Source organism: Pseudophryne corroboree, chromosome 10 (genome assembly GCF_028390025.1).
Source record: "Pseudophryne corroboree isolate aPseCor3 chromosome 10, aPseCor3.hap2, whole genome shotgun sequence".
Lineage (NCBI taxonomy): Eukaryota > Metazoa > Chordata > Amphibia > Anura > Myobatrachidae > Pseudophryne > Pseudophryne corroboree.
Window position 1 is genome coordinate 364,271,108 of NC_086453.1, and position 21,885 is coordinate 364,292,992.

A 21,885-nucleotide genomic window follows, 5' to 3' on the forward strand; every position below is an offset into this window, starting at 1 on the left:
TGGTAAAGAAGTAAAGAAACGGGTGCATGGGGTACAGTTTTGGCCCTCATTAAGCTACATGGTCCCATAAAAGAATGAAAAACAATGCTCAAAAGTAAGTAGAGCTGAGATAGAAAGTGCTGGCAAAACATATGTGGGGCCTGGAAGATACAGGTTGTGTGGCAAAATCCTGGAGGTTTGGCCATGCACCTCTAAAAAAATGAATGAGGATCACTATGCACACACAATGGACAGGGACATTCATCCCCCTCACCAGCTGGCCCAGGCCTTTGCCAGTACCCCTTGTACAAGCCTGTGTCCAGGTAATGAGTTTCTAAATCCATATATGAAGTGCTACAATGTAACAGCAACAGTTTGTTTCTATGCCAAGTTCTGTTGTGCTTCACATACAGACTCAAATGCACACATATATACCAGTGTTACATAACATATTAATCAGCACAGTCTCCTAGTACAGGCTAGGTGCATTGCATTGTAATAGACACTAGCAGAGGGAACTGGTAACTCACACACACCAGGCATCAGTGATATGTAAGTGTGCATGTTTCCTAAGAGTTTACATTATGACAAATTATGGACACGTATGAGGTCTAAATATGTCTGAAATGCTAATCAAAGAAGTTCTTACATGCAGTTCCTCACAAATTGCAGTTAAGTAGCAAAAGGTGTGTTGTGAGGACGTTGCTTATCTGTATCTAGGGATGTGCGGGTTGTCACTTATTTTGGATAACTAATAAGATAAATCTGGATAAATCAGATCTTTAAATAATTTTGGCAAAAAAGCAGAGTAAAATCAAACCTGCACACCTCTACCTGTAACAGGACATTACAGAATGATGTATAGAGTAGATGCTACATATTATATTATACTCTGTAATCACTGAAATATTTCCCTGCAGATCACATAAGGGAGACCTTTTGATTGACATCAGTATTGGATCCTTCATTCACACATCTGTATATAGCCAGTGGATATTTCAAACAGATCCTTGTGCTGAAGTGCTCTGAGCAATGTATTATGGAGCTGAGCAAATGGATTAATACACGTACCGGAGCGTTTGATTGGTCTCACATAATGGCATATACTAAATATCTAGAAGGAAACAGGTAAGAAAACTTATTTTCCAAAACATCTATCACTGTAACCCAGTGTCAGTACTCAGTAAACTATTCCAAATGCTTTACACTGGGCGTCATTTATCCTGGGATGAAAAAAACATCTCTTTTGTACAGCACATGACTTGGCCTCCTGTTACATGTAGTTCAATAGATTCAGCTAACATTACTAAACCCCTTACTGTTTAAATCTTTCATTTGAAATAAACAACTTGCCCAAATCCCTGGGTTTCAATTTCATTCATCACCTAAATCTATATCGATTCTTCTTTTCTTCTCTCCTGAAGGAGAGGAAATACTGTAGGTAAAAAAAAAAACCTTTAGTGAAGGATATGAAATTGCTCCTTGCAGACTATAGACATGAACTAATCAAAAAGAGCATTGTAGCACATAGCCATCATGAGTCTGGCTGCAGTATGTGAAACCATTCTATTGGCTGTTCATTATTGACCTCTTGTGGTCAATAATTGAACATATTATTAAGTAAGATTGATTAAGGTGCTGACATCTACTTTATAGGTGGAATGCAGACAGTGGTGGACTGGGATGAGGGGCATGGTGCCATCTGCAATTTGAGCTCCAGGGCCACCTGCAGCCACACTCTGCTTGCACATGGCCAGCTGTGGGAGGCAGGAAGGAGGTAGGCAGTGAGGATGGTCCCTGCCTGGCCGCTCTGCACTATAACACAATAAGAGTAGCTGGATGGGCAACTTCACCTCTCTGAGAGCCTCTCTCACTGACAGTAAGGTGTGGCTATGAATGTGCATCAGGCTGCTGTGTGCAGCTGCTGGGTAGCTTGCCATCAGACACGAAGAGCTGTGTTGTCACAGGAGACTTGGCAAAAGTAGAGCAGGTAAGTTTGTTTGTGTTGATGGGGTATGGTTATTAGAGGAACCAGGGAGATTGCTGTGGAATAGGGGGGGTGTCAAAAAAATCGCTCGTTGCTGATTTTCACAACGGAGCGATTAATGCGAAAATGCGCATGCGCATGGTATGCAGTGCGCATGCGCTAAGTATTTTAGCTCAAAACTTAGTAGATTTACTCATGTCCGAACAAAGAATTTTCATTGTTGTAGTGATCCTAGTGTGATTGACAGGAAGTGAGTGTTTCTGGGCGGAAACTGACCGTTTCCTGGGAGTGTGCGGAAAAACGCAGGTGTGCCAGGATAAAACGCGGGAGTGTCTGGAGAAACGGGGGAGTGGCTGTCCGAACGCAGGGCGTGTTTGTGACGTCAAACCAGGAATGAAACGGGCTGAGATGATCGCAGTGTAGGAGTAAGTCTCGAGCTACTCACAAGCGGCTATGAATTTTCTATTCGGAATTCTGCTAATCTTTCGTTCGCAATTCTGCTAAGCAAAGATACACTCCCAGAGGGTGGTGGCCTAGCGTGTGCAATGCTGCTAACATCAGCTAGCGAGCGTACAACTCGGAATCACCCCCAAGGGGGGGAGAGAGAGAGAGAGCTGTTATGGGTCACCGAGGGGACCTAAGAAGGGTGTTGATGTGAGGTTAACATTGAAAATGATAGGGAGTGCTGTGGTGTGGTTGTTAGAAGGGTCTTGGGATAGTGTGGTGCTGTGAAGTGGATAGTAGAGGAAAGGGGAGGGTTGTGAGGTAAACTTTGAAAGGGACAAGGGTGACACATCATAGACAGTGAAGGAGAAAGTGAATGCTGTAAGGGGACAGTGAGGATGTCACTGATTTGGACAGTGAGTGCTGTTGTTAGCATAGTGCGGCCAGTGTGTGCTGTGCAGTTAATGAGTGAACTGTGGGAAAGTGGGTCAGTGGGTGAGCTGTGAGGTCAGTGAGTGCTGCAAGAGGCTCAGTGTTATATGGAAGGAACTGACTGAGACCAAGATCTATAGAGGGGGTAATGAGAGTCATCTGAGAAAGATTGATCTATTTAGCTGAAGCAGTGTCAGCCATTTTGTTAAGTAGCAGCCATGATGTAGTGAAGTAGAAGTATGCTTTGCTGAGTTAATCATATTAATTCTGACATTTCATGTTTAGTACATTCTGTGCGAAGCAAGGTCGTAGCTATAAGTCTTGAAAACATGTTATTAGACAGTCTCTGTGTGTTTAGACTACTGTGAATGACACGTAGGAGGGTGACAGCCTGAGAGGAGTTATGAGAAGAGATGCATTATTTTTTTGAAATATAAAGTGTATCAAGTATTCATGCAAGTACATTTTTCTATATAATGCCCTGATGAATAAAGTAGAGCTAGGCATTACTGAAACTTGGTGGGACAAATCTCATGATTGGACAGTCAATATAGAGCAGAGCTGGCCAAACCAGTCCTCAAGATCTACCAACAGTTCACATTTTCCAGATCACCAAGATGGTGCTCAGGTGTAGTCATTACTAATTAAGATGTGCTGAATTCATTCCTAAATGACAATTCTACAGCTCTCCAGGAGGCCTGGAAAACATGACCTGTTGGTAGATCTCGAGGACCGGCTTGGCCAGCCCTGATCTAGAGGGCTATACACTGTTTAGGAGAGACAGACTAAATAAAAAGGGTGGAGGGGTGTGTCTTTATGTAAAGCTGTTTTTAAAACCTGATATTCGGGAAGATATTCAGGAGGGGACTGTAGATACTGTTGAGACATTATGGGTAGAAATTGCATGCAGGGAAAAAGGAATAAAAAAGTTGTTTGCTTGCTGCAAGTATTTCTAGTTCGTCCTTTTTACCAGTAACGCTTCTAGCGTCATAATCTTTTCTATCCAAGAGAACAACCCCCCCTCCATTATCTGAGGGTTTAAAGAAGGTTAATAAAAGTGTGAGAAGCCAGGATTCAGCCTCAAAACTGGCATGGGTGGAAATGAAAATTATATATAATTTAAAAACCTTAATTCCACATGACCTTAGTAAAGATTTTGAGGTCAAGTGGTTTCTTTAATAAGTTTACCTAATTTACATTCAGCATTGCTTTTCATCTTAATTTCACTTAAATTTTGTGTTTTAATATTTACATCTTTTTATCGATATTTGTTTTTGTATTCTTTTTGGTTCCCGGCAATATGGCTGCTCATTTTTATTGATTGTGGGACTTCAACAAAATGCCTCCCGCGATACAATCTCTATTGGTAAAAAGAACATTTTGAGAAATAATGCCAGGTGAAAGTACATCACCAGAAGTGACAATACTTGGAACGCACACGTGACCGTAAGTTACGGGGTTTGGAATGCAAAACGGAGCCATGACTTCCAGGATCGGATATGATGTGCCACAATTATTGTCACCTGAACCAGCGGGATTTAAAAAAAAAAAAATGGATAGATGTATAAGTATATTGTATGTTTACAAATAGTTGTTTAGATGGATTAGAAATTCCATGTCTGGCATTAGGTTTTACCAATAGGAATTTCCACTTGATTGTTGGGGTATAAATATTGGTAATTGTTACAAGGCTCCTCATACCTTGAAAAAGATACCCTGTGGGGTATCAAAATGTGTTGGTGAGGAACACGTGGGGAATTATCTGGACTCATATCCGATGTCATGACCATCAATCCAGGGATGCCTGTTGATATTACACACATGCGATATATGTCTACTTTTCCTTGTAGACCTAGATTCTCGGTGAGAGTCCATTTATAATCCAATGTATGTCTTTTAATTTGTTTTAATCATTTTATGTAAATAAATACAGTGTAACACTATGTAGAGTTCTTCCCCAACTTTTAATTTGGATAAATATGGGGAACAAAAGGAGGATTGCGTGACTGGCATTGACCGCTCCATCCCATTGTGTGTTTGTCTTATCTGGTAGGAGTCTAAGTCATCCCTCCATTTCCCAAATTTTAGTAAGTTCATACCATCTGCACTATTGTATGTTTGTGTTTTTTTAAAGGGAAATTCATGAAAATTAGTGGCAATAACTGGGTGATCCATAAGAGAACAATAATAAAACTACTCTATGGTATTGTAGCGCCTATATATACAGTGGTTGAATTTTCTAGTGTGATGTATATCTAAGGTGTTGGTGTTACCTTAAAACCACTGGTTGTGGGCAGCTTTTACCTCTCAAAGCACATTTTGTTTCTATCCATTTCCTTTTTGAAAAATAATAAGTAGTATGATGATTTATTCTGCTTTAGGAGATGATCACACAGTCACCTGCATTCCCATGACAGCTACTGAGGCTGATAAACCATCATGTGATAATACTGATATCCTGGTTACTGATAAATATAAATAACTGGATCCTTGTGAATATAAACAGAATTCCTGAGCCAGTAAATGAATAGACGTGAGAGTCAGACAGCCTGTGACACAGTAATACAAGATGGATTCCAGCGCCCATAAATTCTATCCTGTACATGGCTTTGATTCTAGAGACCATCTGGAAACATATTTTTCTAACAAACCAGACATGGCCTTTGGAGATGATACAATGAAATTTCCAATGGAATGTTTTCACCGTGCATTCAGTGAGGGTATGTATATTATACTGACAGTATGTATACTAAACTGACCAACTTACCTTAATGTGAGTGATTGCATGTACATGATGGTATGTTAGGTAATTTACACTGTATTCTCTAGTTGGGCAGGGACGGATGTGCATGACAAATATATCCTCTGCACAGCACTGTATAAAATGCTCGGACTACTGTATATAAATACATTGTAATAATGATACTTTATGATGGATCTAAGATTATATATTTCTATGCATTTGTTAAAGTGAAGAATTACTTTTTTAATTTTCTAAATGCAATGCCTATGACTCTTTCTTTGATGACGGAACATGACTGTGTACAGTACATACTGATTGCCATTGAGTGTTAGGAATATGCATTACATCATTATATCTGTCCACTGACATGTCTATTTAACATACAGTACTGTACTGTAAAGCAGTTCTTGCTCTATAGTGTATTTCAATGGAGACCTCTCACATGTGCAATGGTGATTCTTGCACTATGGTATTTTATTTGACTCCTCATGCATGCGCAACAGTGATTTTTAAAAGCAAAATCTGGAGAATGATCACTAGTATTACACTCGCCAGTAATGCCATACGCCAAACGCCAGAGACGGATAGATGAGTGAGGCTCCATCTGTATGCATTATATCATTATATCTGCCCAATTACATACTGTAGTTACAGTGTATTGAGTGAGGATTGAAGAACCCTGTGTAATAACACTGTCAGATGACAAGGACTAGAAGGGCAAATAGAGCACTTGAATTGGAATCAGACAAGAACAACTAAATAGTAGGTGGGGTTGACCAGGGCCAGAACTAGGATTTTTGTCAGCCAGGGTAAGGCAGCAATTTGGCACCCACCCCCCCTTTCTGACATAAAATTAATATAATTCCTCCTCCCTACCACACTTTATAAAGGACAGAGTGCACTGCAAAAAGAGGGGTCTTACAGTAGTGTGGGAGGATCCCTGTCATCCATGACAATCCCAGGTCTTACTACAGGGTCACAGGATCCCCGGCTGCACAGCACCAGACCCCAAGACATGATGCAGGATCTCCTCACCTATGTGTAGCCACCAGCCCATGTGCAAGCTACTGTAACTCACCAGCTGGTTCCCTTGTTGGATGTAATTTCTGGTTACACCATCTGGGTCCCCCCTCTGAGCTCAAAGTCAGGTCAGTGGCAGGAACAGGACCACCATGATGCTACCAGAGCACTAGGTGGGACTGTTCCATCACTAGGGAGTACGGAGTAGAAGATAGTTTAAGTAAAAGAAGGAAAATCACATGAGGGTAGAGGGCCCTGCTCAAGAGAGCTTACATTCTAAATGGGAGGGGCAGATAGACAAGGGAGACACAGATGGGGTAAACAGTGAGTGTGGGAAAGAAGGCGTATGAGGAGAGATTGCTGGGTTAGGTAAAGAAGCAGAGAAATGGGTGCAGGGTGTACAGTTTTAGCCCCCCTTAAGCTGCATGGTCCCCATAACAGAATGAAAAACAATGCTCACAAATCTTCCTACCTAGAGTAGAGCTGAGATGGGAAGGGCTGGCAAAACATATATGGGGCCCGGAAGAAACAGGGGGTGTGGCCAAATCCTGGAGGTTTGGCCATGCACCTCTAAAAAAAATGAATGGGGAACACTATGTATACACTATGGACAGGAGCATTCATCCCCCTCACCAGCTGGCCCTGGCCTCTGCCAGTACCCTCGGACAAGCTTTTGCCCATGTAATGAGTTTCTAAATCTGTTATTGAAGTGCTACAATGCAGCGGCAACACTTTGTTTCCATGCCAAGTTCTGTTGTTCTTCACATACAGACTCATTTGCACACAGATATACAAGTGTTATATATCATATTACTCAGCACACTCTCCTGGTACAGGCTAGGCGCATTGCATTGTAATAGACACTAGCAGAGGGAACTGGTAACTCACTCACACCAGGCATCAGTGATATCTAAGTGTGCATGTTTCCTAAGAGTTTACATGATGGCACATGATGACACTTCTGAGGTCTGTAAATGTCTGTATGTATATGCAGGAAAGGTGGCTCCAGTTACTGGAAATGCTGATCAAAGAAGTACTTACATACCTCATATATTACAGTGAAGCAGCAACAGGTGTGTTGTGAGGAAGTGGCTTACCTGTATCTAGGGATGTGCAGGTTCCCACTTGTGTAGGATAACCAATAAGATAAGTATGGATAAATCCAAACTTGCAATAAATTTGGCAAAAAAAAGAGTAAATCAGAACCCGCACACCTCTACCTGTAACAGGACATTACAGAATGATGCATAGTAGAGTACAGTAGATGCTACATATTATATTACACTCTGTAATCACTGGGATCTTTCCCTGCAGGTCACATTAAGGGAGACCTTTTGATTGACATCAGTATTGGCTCAATCATTCATCATCTCTATACAGCCAGTGGATATTTCGACCAGATCCTTGTGCTGAAGTGCTCTGAGCAATGTATTATGGAGCTGAACAAATGGATTAACACACGTACCGGAGCGTTTGATTGGTCTCACGTAATGGAATATATTAAATATCTAGAAGGAAAAAGGTAAGAAAACTTATTTTCCAAAACATCTATCACTGTAACCCAGTGTCAGTACTCAGTAACCTATTCCAAATGCTTTACACTGACCCTTATTTATCCTGGGATGAAAGAAATATCTGTTGTACAGCTCATGCCATTGGGGGTAATTCAGATCTGATCACTGCTGTGCGTTTTAGCACAGAGGACGATCAGATCCTAACTATGCATGCCTAACTCTAACCCTAACTGTGCATGTGTATGCACTGCAATGTGTGTCGGATAATAACAATGGGGATTGTCAGTCAGCGATGGGATGGTGTGAAAAATCCATTTGTTTGGGCATTCGCAAGGTGATTGACAGGAGGAAGCCACTTGTGGGTGGTAACTGACCGTTTTCTGGGAGTGTTCTGGATAACACAGGCGTTCCCAATCATTTTCTTGGAGGGGGTCTGACGTCAGGTCTGGCCCCAATCGCACTGGAAGAGTAAGTCCTGGGATGCGCAGAGACGGCACACACAGAATTTTAGCAGCTCGGCGTACACATAGCATCGCACACTTACACAGCAAATATACACTCCCCCTGTAGGCGGCGACAATCTGAATGCAGGACAGCGAAAAACGCAGCCTAGTGATCAGATCTGAATGACCTCCATGGTCTCCTGTTATATGTATTTCACCAGACTTAGATAATATTACTAAACACATTACTGTTTAACTCTTTCATTTGAAATAAACAACTTGTCCAAATCCCTGGGTTTCAGTTACATTCATCGCCTAAATCCATATGGATTCTTCTTCCCATCTCTCCTGAAGGAGAGCAATAGGTAAAAATAAAAAACCCTTTACTGAGGGACAAGAAGTTGCTCTTTCCAGAATACAGACATGAATTAAAAGGAGCCTTATAACACATACAGTCGTGAGTCTGGCTGCATTATGGGGAACCATTCTGTTGGCTGTTTATTATTGACCTCTTGTGGTCAATGAATGAACATATTATTAAGTCAGATCAATTAAAGTACTGGCATCTACTTTTATAGGTGTGATGCAGCCAGTGATAGGCTGGGATGGGGGGCATGGTGCCATCTGCTGTCTTAGCTCCTGGGCCACCTGCAGCCACGCTCTGCTTGCACATGGCCAGCTGTGGGAGGCAGATAGGAGGTAGGTAGAGAGGATGCTCCCTGCCTGGCTGCTCTGCACTATAACACAATAAGAGAAGCTGGCCAGGCAGCTCTACCTCCCTGAGCTCCTCTCTCACTGACAGGTGTGAATACGCATGTGTATCAGGCTGCTGTGTGCCGCTGCTGGGGAGCTTGTCATCATAGGATAAGAAGAGCTGAGCAGCCACAGGAGACTAGGCAAAAGTAGAGCAGGTAAATTTGTTTGTGCTGCTGAGGGGTGGTTATTGGATGAACCAGGGAGATTGCTGTAGACTGGGTGGGGGAAAGAGAGTGCTGTGGGGTGTACACTGAGGGGGACTGAGTAGGGGGTTGATGTGTGATGGTTGTTGAAGGGTGGAGTGCATTGAAGGGAGATGCTGTGAGGTGGACATTGAAGGGAGTGATGTGAGATGGACATTGCAGGGGGGTGCTGTGTGGGGTGGATAGTGAAGGGGGAGTTCTGTGATAGATTTACAGAAAAATAGGGAGGGATGCTTTGACATGGGCATTAAAGGAGGGTGACTACCAGGTGGTGTGCATTGGAGGGGCAGGTGGGGCTGTAAGGTAGTTATTAAATTTGGGGAGTGCTTGGGAAGGACAGTGAAGGCTCTGGTGGGAGTGCTGTGAGGTGGATTTGAGGGGCCGGGGTGCTGTGGGGTGGCTGTTAGAAGGGGCTGTGGGAAGGGGAGGTGCTGTGAAATGAATAGTAGAGGAAAGGGGAGGGCTGTGAGGTGAACTTTGAAAGGGACAAGGGTGACACATAGTAGACTGTGAAGGAGAAAGTGAATGTGTAAGGGGACAGTGAGGGTGTCTCAGGAGAACACTGAGTGCTGTTGTTGGTACAGTGAGACCAGAGTGTGATGTGCATAGGGGCATAGGGAGGGCGGTTCCAGTGGAGCGCAAGCTCCAGGTGCCGAAACCTCCAGAAGGTGCCAGTGGGTCCCAGGGCTGCAGGTAGTGTGGTCAGCACAGCAGCGGGTCCCAGAGCTGCATGGAGCATGGTCAGTGGAGTGGCTGGACCCGTAGCTGCAGGGAGCATGGTCAGCAGAGCGGCAGGTCCTGGAGCTGCAGGAAGGGCAAGCAGCAGAGCGGTGGGTCTCATGAATTGTGGAGCAGCAGGACCCGAAGCTGCAGGGAGGGTGAGACGCACACAATCTTACTCTATCCTGGTTAGTGTACATGGGGCTACCTGGCATAGAGTGTACATGGGGCTACCTGGCATAGAGTGTACATGGGGCTACCTGACATAGAGTGTACATGGGGCTACCTGGTGTAGAGTGTATATGGGGCTACCTGGTGTGGAGTGTACATGGGGCTACCTGGCATAAAGTGTACATGGGGCTACCTGGCATAGAGTGTATATGGGGCTACCTGGCGTAAAGTGTACATGGGGCTACCTGGTGTACAGTGTACATGGGGTTACCTGGCATAAAGTGTACATGGAGCTACCTGGTGTACAGTGTATATGGGGCTACCTGGCGTAAAGTGTATATGGGGCTACCTGGTGTAGAGTGTACATGGGGCTACCTGACGTAAAGTGTACATGGGGCTACCTGGTGTAGAGTGTATATGGGGCTACCTGGTGTAGAGTGTACATGGGGCTACCTGGCATAAAGTGTACATGGGGCTACCTGGCATAGAGTGTATATGGGGCTACCTGGCGTAAAGAGTACATTGGGCTACCTGGTGTACAGTGTACATGGGGCTACCTGGCATAAAGTGTACATGGAGCTACCTGGCGTACAGTGTATATGGGGCTACCTGGCATAAAGTGTACATGGGGCTACCTGGCATAAAGTGTACATGGGGCTTCCTGGTGTAGAGTGTACTTGGGGCTACCTGACGTAAAGTGTACATGGGGCTACCTGGTGTAGAGGGTACATGTGGCTACCTGGTGTAGAGTGTACATGGGGCTACCTGATGTAAAGTGTACATGGGGCTACCTGGTGTAGAGTGTACATGGGGCTACCTGGTGTAGAGTGTACATGGGGCTACCTGGCGTAGAGTGTATATGGGGCTACCTGGCGCAAAGTGTACATTGGGCTACCTTTGATAGAGTGTACATGGGGCTACCTGGCGTAAAGCGTACATGGGGCTACCTGGAGTACAGTGTATATGGGGCTACCTGGTGTAAAGTGTACATGGGGCTACCTGGCGTAAAGTGTACATGGGGCTACCTGGTGTAGAGTGTACATGGGGCTACCTGGTGTAAAGTGTACATGGGGCTTCCTGGTGTATAGTGCACATGGGGCTACCTGGCATAAAGTGTATATGGGGCTACCTGGCATAGAGTGTACATTGGGCTACCTTTGATAGAGAGTACATGGGGCTATATGTCATAAAGTGTACATGGGGCTACCTGGTGTAGAGTGTATATGGGGCTACCTGGCGTAGAGTGTACATGGGGATGCCTGGCATAAAGTGTACATGGGGCTACCTGGCGTAGAGTGTATATGGGGCTAACTGGCGTAAAGTGTACATGGGGCTACCTGGTATACAGTGTACATGGGGCTACCTGGCATAGAGTGTACAGATGTGTCCACATACATCTTTTCTATATCCCCCTATGTATGGCATAGTTTTGCATTCCATAGGCTCAGAGATTTACCCATGCCTTGAGATTTATCTTAATTTACTTCTGTAATATGTTACTTTATACATATTCTATTATGGCACACAGATTTTTTTAAATCCATCCACTCGCTACTCGTGAAAAACAGCTTAGCCGTGTTTTGCATGTTCTGCCAAATTTAGCAAAATAGCAAAGTTGTAAGTGGACACATCTGTATATGGGGCTACCTGGCGTAAAGTGTACATGGGGCTACCTTTGATAGACTGTACATGGGGCTACCTGTCATAAAGTGTACATGGGGCTACCTGGGATAGAGTGTATGTGGGGCTACCTGGAATTTAGTGTATATGGTGCTGCCTGGCATAGAGTGTATATGGGGCTACCTGGTGTAAAGTGTACATGAGGTTACCTGGAGTTTAGTGTATATGGGCTACATGGTGTAGAGTGTATATGGGGCTACCTGGCATAATGTGTATAATGAGATACCTAGCGTAATGTGTATATGGAGCTACCTGGCATAATGTGTATATGGGAATACCTGGCGTAACGTGTATATAGCACTACCTTGCTTAATGTGTATATGGGGAAGGTGAGGGGACTGGGAGCTTAGGAAGGTGATGGAGCTAGGGGCTGAGTAAGGGGATGGAGCTGTAGGCTGAGTAAGGTGAAGGGCTGAGGAAGATGATGGAGGCTGAAGATTGGGCTGTGGCAGAGGAAGATGAAGGTCTGGGAGCTGAGGATGGTGATGGGTCTGTGGGCTGAAGAAGGTGAAGGGGGCTGTAGCTGAAGAAAGTGATGGGGATGTGTTTATGTGTAATTGGGGGGGTGCCATGGCACGAACTTGTTCCGGGCGCTATGGCTACATGCTACACCTCTGGCTGTGCAGTCAGTGAGTGAACTGTGTGGGAGGGGTTCAGTGGCTGAGATATGAGGTCAGTGAGTGCTGCAAGGGGCTCAGTGTTATATGGAAGGAACTGACTGATACCGAGAGCTATAGAGGGGGTAATGAGAGACAAGGGGAAAATTGAGGATATATGCAGGGAGAACTAAGGGGCCTATTTATCATGATCCGCATCCTTGGATGCAGATGTCATGTGATAAAATCGCCAAATCTTGCACTGCGATAATTGATTACATTGTAGGGATGTATCAATTATCACATGTAGGGACACAGCTTGTGAGCAAGCTCTGTCCCTGCGATGACACTCCGCAGCATCATCGGGATATTTTTCATAAAAATACCCCGATGTTCTGCTGCGCATGTGCTGCCCCCACCAACAGTGGCAGAAAAAGCTGGGCAAGTGACTGCCTATCACAGTGCTGCCCTGTGATCTGACAAGCCTGAGCTGGCAAATTTATCACAGGGCACACTGCAATATTTTCTTTAGTAAATTCGCATTTTTCATTATAAGTATGGGGAATGTGATGTGGGTCACTAAAAAAAGTGAATTAAAGGATTTGGAGTAGTTTTTCATGAAAACTGCTCCAAAAGCCCTTTAATACATGCAGGTGATACTAAAATAACGTGAAACGGGTATGAAAGCAGAAAACACCCCTTTTCACATTATTTTAGTAAAAATAATGTTAATAAATGGACCTCTAAATGAGGCAGCTATGGAGGGGACAGTCAGGAAAATATGTGGTACCCCACCAAAAGATCACTTTCCCTTTTCATATTCACTGTAGAATGGCTTATTTGTACTCATATATTTGTCTTATGTGTTGTTGTGGTATATTTCTTTATTAATATCTACAAATGCATAGAGTGCCCCTCGTACATTGGTGAGTGTGCAATGCTGAAAGTACAGATGGGTCCTCCATTATCTTGGCTGTTTCTGCGCATAGACGGAAGTTTAGTCATGCCTTTGCGATAGCTTAGGTTGCTGAGTTTAATCATGGACAGTTGCATTGAGGCACGAGCATGCAATACACATCTCCACCACTGGTTGGCTAATGCTCCACTAATCCAGAACTTTAGTTCGAATAGCGGTGGATTGATCTACAGTACAAGCTCTGGCAAATGGTCAGTGACTACTGTAATGTTAATATACAGTCCTGAACTGCATAGTGTACACACAGATGGTGACCAATGGTCAGACGGAGAGAGTAAAAAAAAATAGTTCATACAGAAGCAAACGAACATGTTAAAACACTTGTGTATGTAGATGCAACTAATGTGTGAAAGGAATAATGTAGCTCATTGACTTTAAAGTATGTACACTGCACTAAATACCGTGTTTTGTTTATGAGCGTCCGAGTCCCCTAACAGCTTAAACATACACCAATGGGAAGGAATCGCTGCTTGCACTGCTTTTACACATGAACTTGTGTAACTTCCATGCAGCGACGTGGTTGAGCAAGCGGTGAAGGCTCCCACCTACCACGCTGAAAGTCCCGGGTTCGATTACCAAAGTGCCAATCTATACATTTTTTTTCCCCGACATTCACTTTATTAATTTGTTTTTTTTCTTTGTATTACATTTAATGGAAGGGTACACACAGGTTTCACATAAATCAGAGTAAATCTGCAGGATCGACTCATTCCGCTATCTAAAGAACACAGTAGTAATGAGCACCGGTAGAAATATAGTACCAGTCAATATAAATTAGTGTATTCTGACGCAACTAACTGTTCGAGCAACACAGTACTGTAGATCGTTGGCATTAGAGAATCTGTGTTGAACTTTATACAGCTCGGTAATTTACTAACAATTTGGATTCTCAATCACTACTGACAATAGCCAAACACTGCCAAGAAAGCCTAGAATTCATAAAATGGAGCTTTCAATTAGACCTGCTTTATGCTGGCGTGTTCAGATAGTCATGCACGGATCAGTGAGATCCGTGCATGCTTCTCTCTGGAAAAGGGTCAGAAATAGTTAAAAAGGTAAAAAAAAATTGCGTGAGTTCCCCCACCTAAGCAACCTCGGGCTCTTTGGGCAGGTCCTGGTAGTTTAAATACCAGGGGAAAAAGTCCCCTCTTTAAACTTATTGTGGCTTAAGTACAATTTTTTTTTTACAGTTTAATCAATAGCCTAACAATAATCATCTATCATTTACATAGCAGATTATACATTCTTGTCTAACCTACTGCATCAAAATGCCTATGCAGTGGCGTCACAAGGGGGGTGCGGGGGGTGCGGCCCGCTCCCGGGTGTCACCCGCCGAGGGGTGACACCAAAATGCCGGCTCCTGCAGAGTGACAGAAGCCGAGTGCTGCACTGATATATTAAGTGTAGCACTCGGCTCCTGTCACTGTGTAGGAGGCAGCACTGCAGGGACAGCACCTCCCGGGAGTGAGCCCTCACCTCCCACACCCCCCAGTGGAAAAAAAAAACGGGTGTCGGGACGCGAAGCCCCACCCCTTTGCAAAGCCCCGCCCCTTTGTGTGCCTGCAATAATCAAAAAACGGGTTCCGCCCGCGAAGCCCCGACCCTCTGTTTAAGCCACGCCCATTCCCGTGAAGTTCCACCCCCTTTATACTCGTTGCCGCACCGGGTGTCACAGAGGTGAGTGACGCCTCTGTGCCTATGGTGACACCACTGTTAGATATTTACACAGAAGGTGGATTAACACCAAGTTAGGCAACCAACCATTTATCTAATTGGTGCTAAAATCAATGGTGGTCATTCCGAGTTGTTCGCTCGGTATTTTTTTCTCGCAACGGAGCGATTAGTCGCTAATGCGCATGCGCAATGTCCGCAGTGCGACTGCGCCAAGTAAATTTGCTATGCAGTTAGGTATTTTACTCACGGCATTACAAGGATTTTTCTTCGTTCTGGTGATCGTAATGTGATTGACAGGAAGTGGGTGTTTCTGGGCGGAAACTGGCCGTTTTATGGGTGTGTGCGAAAAAACGCTACCGTTTCTGGGAAAAACGCGGGAGTGGCTGAGGAAACGGGAGAGTGTCTGGGCGAACGCTGGGTGTGTTTGTGACGTCAAACCAGGAACGACAAGCACTGACCTGATCGCAGATGCCGAGTAAGTCTGGAGCTACTCAGAAACTGCTAAGAAGTGTGTATTCGCAATTTTGCTAATCTTTCGTTCGCAATTTTGATAAGCTAAGATTCACTCCCAGTAGGCGGCGGCTTAGCGTGTGCAAAGCTGCTAAAAGCAGCTTGCGAGCGAACAACTCGGAATGAGGGCCAATATACGGAATACCATTTTAGGAGATTCTAGCCATCTACTCATTGTTAGTAGACATATGTGAAGCTACTCCTGTTATTGCACAAAATAATTCTTCACCTTGGCAGTATTTACTGTTCATTAATTTATATTTAATTTAGAATACTATACCTTGTTTGACACACTATATTTTATATGATTCTTAATAAAGGTTACATTTTATTGTCTATCAATTTTTCATATAAGAGTGCCCCAGCACAGAGTCCTTCTTTTTTTATTACTCTCTCATGTTAATCCACTGACTCAGGGAGCACCACCAATGGCATATTTACACATTGGGGGTAATTCCAAGTTGATCGCAGCAGGAAATTTTTTAGCAGTTTGGCAAAACCATGGTGGTCATTCCGAGTTGTTCGCTCGGTAAATTTTTTCGCATCGCAGCGATTTTCCGCTTAGTGCGCATGCGCAATGTCCGCACTGCGACTGCGCCAAGTAAATTTGCTATGCAGTTAGGTATTTTACTCACGTTTTTTTCTTCGTTCTGGTGATCGTAATGTGATTGACAGGAAGTGGGTGTTTCTGGGCGGAAACAGGCCGTTTTATGGGCGTGTGGGAAAAAACGCTACCGTTTCTGGGAAAAACACGGGAGTGGCTGGAGAAACGGAGGAGTGTCTGGACGAACGCTGGGTGTGTTTGTGACGTCAAACCAGGAACGACAAGCACTGACCTGATCGCACTGGCAGAGTAAGTCTCGAGCTACTCAGAAACTGCACAGAGATGTCTTTTCGCAATATTGCAAATCTTTCGTTCGCAATTTTAAGAAGCTAAGATTCACTCCCAGTAGGCGGCGGCTTAGCGTGTGCAAAGCTGCTAAAAGCAGCTTGCGAGCGAACAACTCGGAATGAGGGCCCATGTGCACTGTAGGTTTGGCAGATATAACATTTGCAGGGAGAGTTAGATTTGGGTGGGTTATTTTGTTTCTGTGCAGGGTAAATACTGGCTGCTTTATTTTTACACTGCAAATTAGATTGCAAATTGAACACACCACACCCAAATCTAACTCTCTCTGCACATGTTATATCTGCCTCCCCTGCAGTGCACATGGTTTTGCCCAATTGCTAACAGAATTCCTGCTGCGATCAACTTGTAATTACCCCCATTGTGTAATATTTTCCAAAGTCGGTCTCAGACATTACACTTGGTAATAAGGTTCTGTCTGCTAACACTTACCAGTGCGGAACAACTCCTTTGTCTTTTGCTGTGGACGCCTGCGTTTTTACAAACACTACCTGAAAACGGTCATTTGACACTCAGTAATGCCCCCTTCCTGTCAATCTTCTTGCGGCCACCAGTGCAAAGGAAAACTTCACTAGAACCTGAGCACAACCACAAAGAGCTCTACACCCGTACGTCGCGTGAGTGCATTGCGGGGCATATGCATGCGCAGAAATGCAGTTTTTTCACCTGATTGCTGCGCTGTGAAAATCGTCAGCTAGCGATCAATTTAAAATGATCCCCTATGTTGGGTGCTGTAAAAATAAATGCTGTGTCCCTGTCGGGTGCTGCAAAAGTAACGGAATGATGTGGCCCTGTTCTGTATGTTGTGAATATATAGGGTGCTGTAAAAATAAAGAAATGCTGTGGCCCTGTCCTGTATTCTGTCAATATAAAGGGGTGCTGCAAAATTAAAGGAATGGTGACTCCCCATCAGGTGCTGTAAAAATAAAGGAATGCTGTGTCCCTGTCGGGTGCTGTAAAAATAATAGAATACTATGGCACTGTCCTGTATGCTGTAAAAATACAGGGGTGCTGTAAGAATATAGGGGTGCTGTAAAAATAAAGGAACACTGTGGCCCTGTCCTATATTCTGTAAAAATAAAGGAACACTGTGGCCCTGTCCTATATTCTGTAAAAATAAAGGGGTGCTGTAAAAACAAAGGAACGCTGTCTCCCTGTCGGGTGTTTTAGAAATTTCGGAATGCTGTGTCCCTGTTGGGTGTTGTAAAAATAAAGGAAGATGGTGGCCCTGTCATTTATGCTGTAAAATATAGGGGTGCTGTAAAAATAAAGGAATGCTGTGGCCCAGTCATTTATGCTGTAAAAATATAGGGGTGCTGTAAAAATAAAGGAATGCTGTGGCCCAGTACTATATGCTGTAAAAACATAGGGGTTTAGCATATCTCTTGTATAAGTCCAGAGGCGCTGCCATATAATTTCAGGGGTGCTGCTGTACCTGATCCTAGGTTTAAAGTTTAAATTAAAGCCTAGTGCAGAATATGAAACAAGATTCAACATCACAACCAGATATGTGAAAACACATAGCCGCAAAGGTGGAAATGGAAATTCCAAGTTGGGCGAAGTGTTTTCCAATAAAGTGGGGAGAGACCACATTTGTGGCCAAAGTCAGTCAGACTCCGGAGAGACACAATCATAATCCAGCAGAACGTGACATGGCAACATCTCCTACTGCATTTTCTTTGGCAACTGCTGGAGAAAACTAGATTTCCAAAACACACCTATGTCTATATGTCTGCCATATAATTCTAGGGGTGCCCTGTCTGAACAGGGCCATCTCTAGTAGATATATCTTCTAGTGTTCACTGTGTACCCAGCATTAGAGAGAGGTTCTTCTTAATTATTTCTTGTTAGAGACTCAAATTAATGGCCCCAATTAGTTAACCTTTATTTTGATTTATTCATTTTCCATATTTTGGGATTATATACAAGATGCACATTTGTTGTACAGGGTTCTTTTCCTTTATTTTGTACATGTTTTCTCCTTAATAATTGTACAATGTAAGGGCTGCGTAGGGTTATCTCAAGACCTTGCAGTGTTAGAAGAACAGAGTTTCAGTGATCTTGCATTACATCAGCTTTCCATTGCACTGCAGCACTAGATGGGCCAGGAGCTCCCGTGAGGCACTGTTACTAAATAAGGGCACAGTATGGAGTCTCATGGTGGTTTACAGCCAGAAAGCTGTCTGGCTTGCCAGGCTGAGGCATGCTGCCGGCACAGAGGAAAGCATTGCTTCCTCTCACAGTCCTACTTGTAATATGAAATGAGTTTGGATTAGAATGGTAAACTCCACTAGGGCAGGGTCTCAATAACAAAAAAATCCTGCCTAGTACTGTACCAAACCCACCTGAACTCAACTTGCCTGATCCGAGGCTGCTGTGGGGGCTCACAAGAGGCTGCTAAAATATCTAAGTGGCAGCTTTATTTAAAAAAGGAAATAGGAATACAATAAACAAGACACACAGACATACATGCTCACATTCATGTAACTGGGAGCTGTGAAAAATTTAAAGAAGGCATATGCCACAAATTATGTAAATAAACATGCAATTAAAATATGGAAAAAAAGAAACCCACGAGATTTTTACAAAATAAATCCCCAGACTCTAAGAAGGGGAATATATCCAATCTTGATCCTGTGGTATACACCAGTTTATTTGCATCCCAGCATTAAAACTGAGATTATCGTTATCCCTGAAAATGGAGAAGGGGGTACAAATTCGGAGGCTTTGGCCCCTAATTTTTCAGTTTGTCCAGTAATACAGTAATTATATATTTGCTGGGTTAAAGTCCTTTCTGTTCCACACAAATGTAGGAGTGGAGGTGAAAGCCTGTGTGTTGTTCCTGATTGCGTTTGTCTCTCTAATTTGTAATCACCTTCTTGACAATGTCCTCTTCCTCTTGCCTCTTCTCAAAATGTGAAAAGTCATCAAATAGGGAGGTGGTATGTTTGTAGCTAGTTATGTTTCAGAGAACGTGGTGGGCTTTTTACAGGAAGACCACCTGTTGCTGAAATGATGGGTTTATTAAACTGTGCATGTCCTCTTTAAACAACATAAGGGTGGGTGGGAGGGCCCAAGGACAATTCCATCTTGCACCTCTTTTTTTTCTTTGAATTATGTGCTCTTTGTAGACTAGTTTTTAAAACTGTCATCCTGTCTGCCACTGCATTGCCACTCCTAGCTGGGCCACGTGTTTGTGCCACCCACTTGTGTCGCTTAGCTTAGTCATCCAGCTACAGTACCTTGGTGCAACCTTTTGGCTTAAAAACAATATTGTGAGGTGAGGTGTTCAGAATAATCTGTGATTTTAGCTGTTATGTTTTTTAACAAAAAATCCAGATCCAAAACCAAAACCCGAAAGGGTGGTTTTGGCAAAACCAATCCAGATCCAAATCACGAACAGAGATCCAGATCCAAAACCAAAACATAAAAAGTTTCCAGTGCACATCTCTAGTTAAAACTTCAGTTTACTTCAAGTTCCTTCTTTAATTTCAAAGAGGAAGCAATTAATTAGATGGACTCTCACCCAGTGGTGCAAGTAGAAAAAAATGTCTTATAGGTACTGGGTGATACACATATGACCCCAATAGTGCCAGATACACATTGCCCCACAGTGCCAGATATACATTGCCCCACAGTGCCAGATACACATTGCCTCACTGTGCCAAATACACAAATGCCCCCAGAGTGCCAGATATACATTACCTCACAGTTCCAGATATACATTGCTTCACAGTGTCAGATACACATTGCCCCACAGTGCCAGATAAACATTGCCCCACAGTGCCGGATACACATTGTTCCACAGTGCAAGATACACAAATGCCCCCAGAGTGCCAGATATACATTGCCTCAAAGTGCCATATACACAAATTCCCCCAGTGTCAGATCTACATTTCCCCCCAGTGCCAGATACACATGTCCCCCAGTGCCAGATATGCCCCCAGTGCCAGATACAGAAATGCCCTTACAGTGCCAGATATGCGTGCAGTGCCAGATACAGAAATACCCCCACAGTGCCAGATATGCCCCCAGTGCCAGATATGCCCCCAATGCCAGATATGCCCACAGTGCCAGATACATAAATGCCCCCACAGTACCAGATATGCCCCCCCAGTGCCAGATACAGAAATGCCCCCACAGTGCCAGATATGCTCCCAGTGCCAGATATGCCCCCAGTGCCAGATATGCCCCCAGTGCCAGATACAGAAATGCCCCCACAGTGACAGAAATGGTCCCAGTGCCAGATATGCCCCCAGTGCCAGATACAGAAATGCCCCCACAGTGCAAGATATGCTCCCAGTGCCAGAAACACATGTCTCCGCGGTGCCAGATATGCCCCCAGTGCCAGATACACATGTCTACTCAGTGCCATATATGCCCCCAGTGCCAGATACAGAAATGCCCCCACAGTGACAGATATGCCCCCTGTGCCAGACATGCCCCCAGTGCCAGATACAGAAATGCCCCCACAGTGCCAAAATGCCCCCAGTACCAGGTATACATGCCCCCCTTCCCCTGCTGTTCACTGCTGCTGCTGACTTGATCCTGTGTGTGAGGGGAAGAGAGCGCAGCCTGCGCCTATCCTGCCCCTCAGACTCTGGTGACGGTGCGGGTGTCTACCTTTAATTCAGTGCCGATCCGTGAGCCAATCAAAGCTCGCAGTCCAGCAGCCAATCAGGAGCCTTGGCTGCCAGACCACGAGCTCTGATTGGCTCACGGGCCAGCACTGAATTGAAGGTAGACACTGAGGGGAGGAGAGGCGCACGCTGTGCTCTCCTCCCCTCAAGCAGCAGCGGCAGTGAGCAGCAACGGAGGGAGGGAGCATCGGCCCATCGGCCGTGTGTATGGCGTGGCTAAATACTTAAGGGTACGCCGTACCCACCCACTTGCACCGCTGCTCTCACAGGAGTAGTGAAGTGACCTCCCCTGAGTTGCCAGCCTTTCAGGAGTTGGGCAAGGAAAATTCTTCCAGAACAAAATAATTTGTTTCTCAAGGGGCCCAGAAGCCCTTCCCTGACTTGCTACAAACATTGATGGGGCGAGTAGAGGAACTAAGTGCTGGCATGTCAGAAATGTGCAAGGAATTAAAGAATTTTGCTAGACAAGCCATGGATCCTTGAGAGGCCA

The 21,885-nt window shown here is 44.4% G+C and overlaps 1 protein-coding gene across 1 annotated transcript in view; it reads left to right on the forward strand.

The window, feature by feature from the left end:
* Nucleotides 1-5,411: 5,411 nt before the first annotated feature.
* The window catches only part of LOC134965673 (nicotinamide N-methyltransferase-like), a 35,017-nt gene continuing 18,543 nt past the window's right edge, over nt 5,412-21,885 (forward strand). Inside the window, exons 1-2 of the mRNA XM_063941997.1 lie at nt 5,412-5,562; nt 7,920-8,127. Coding sequence (XP_063798067.1) covers nt 5,412-5,562; nt 7,920-8,127 — 359 coding nt within the window. The remainder of the gene's footprint in view (nt 5,563-7,919; nt 8,128-21,885) is intronic.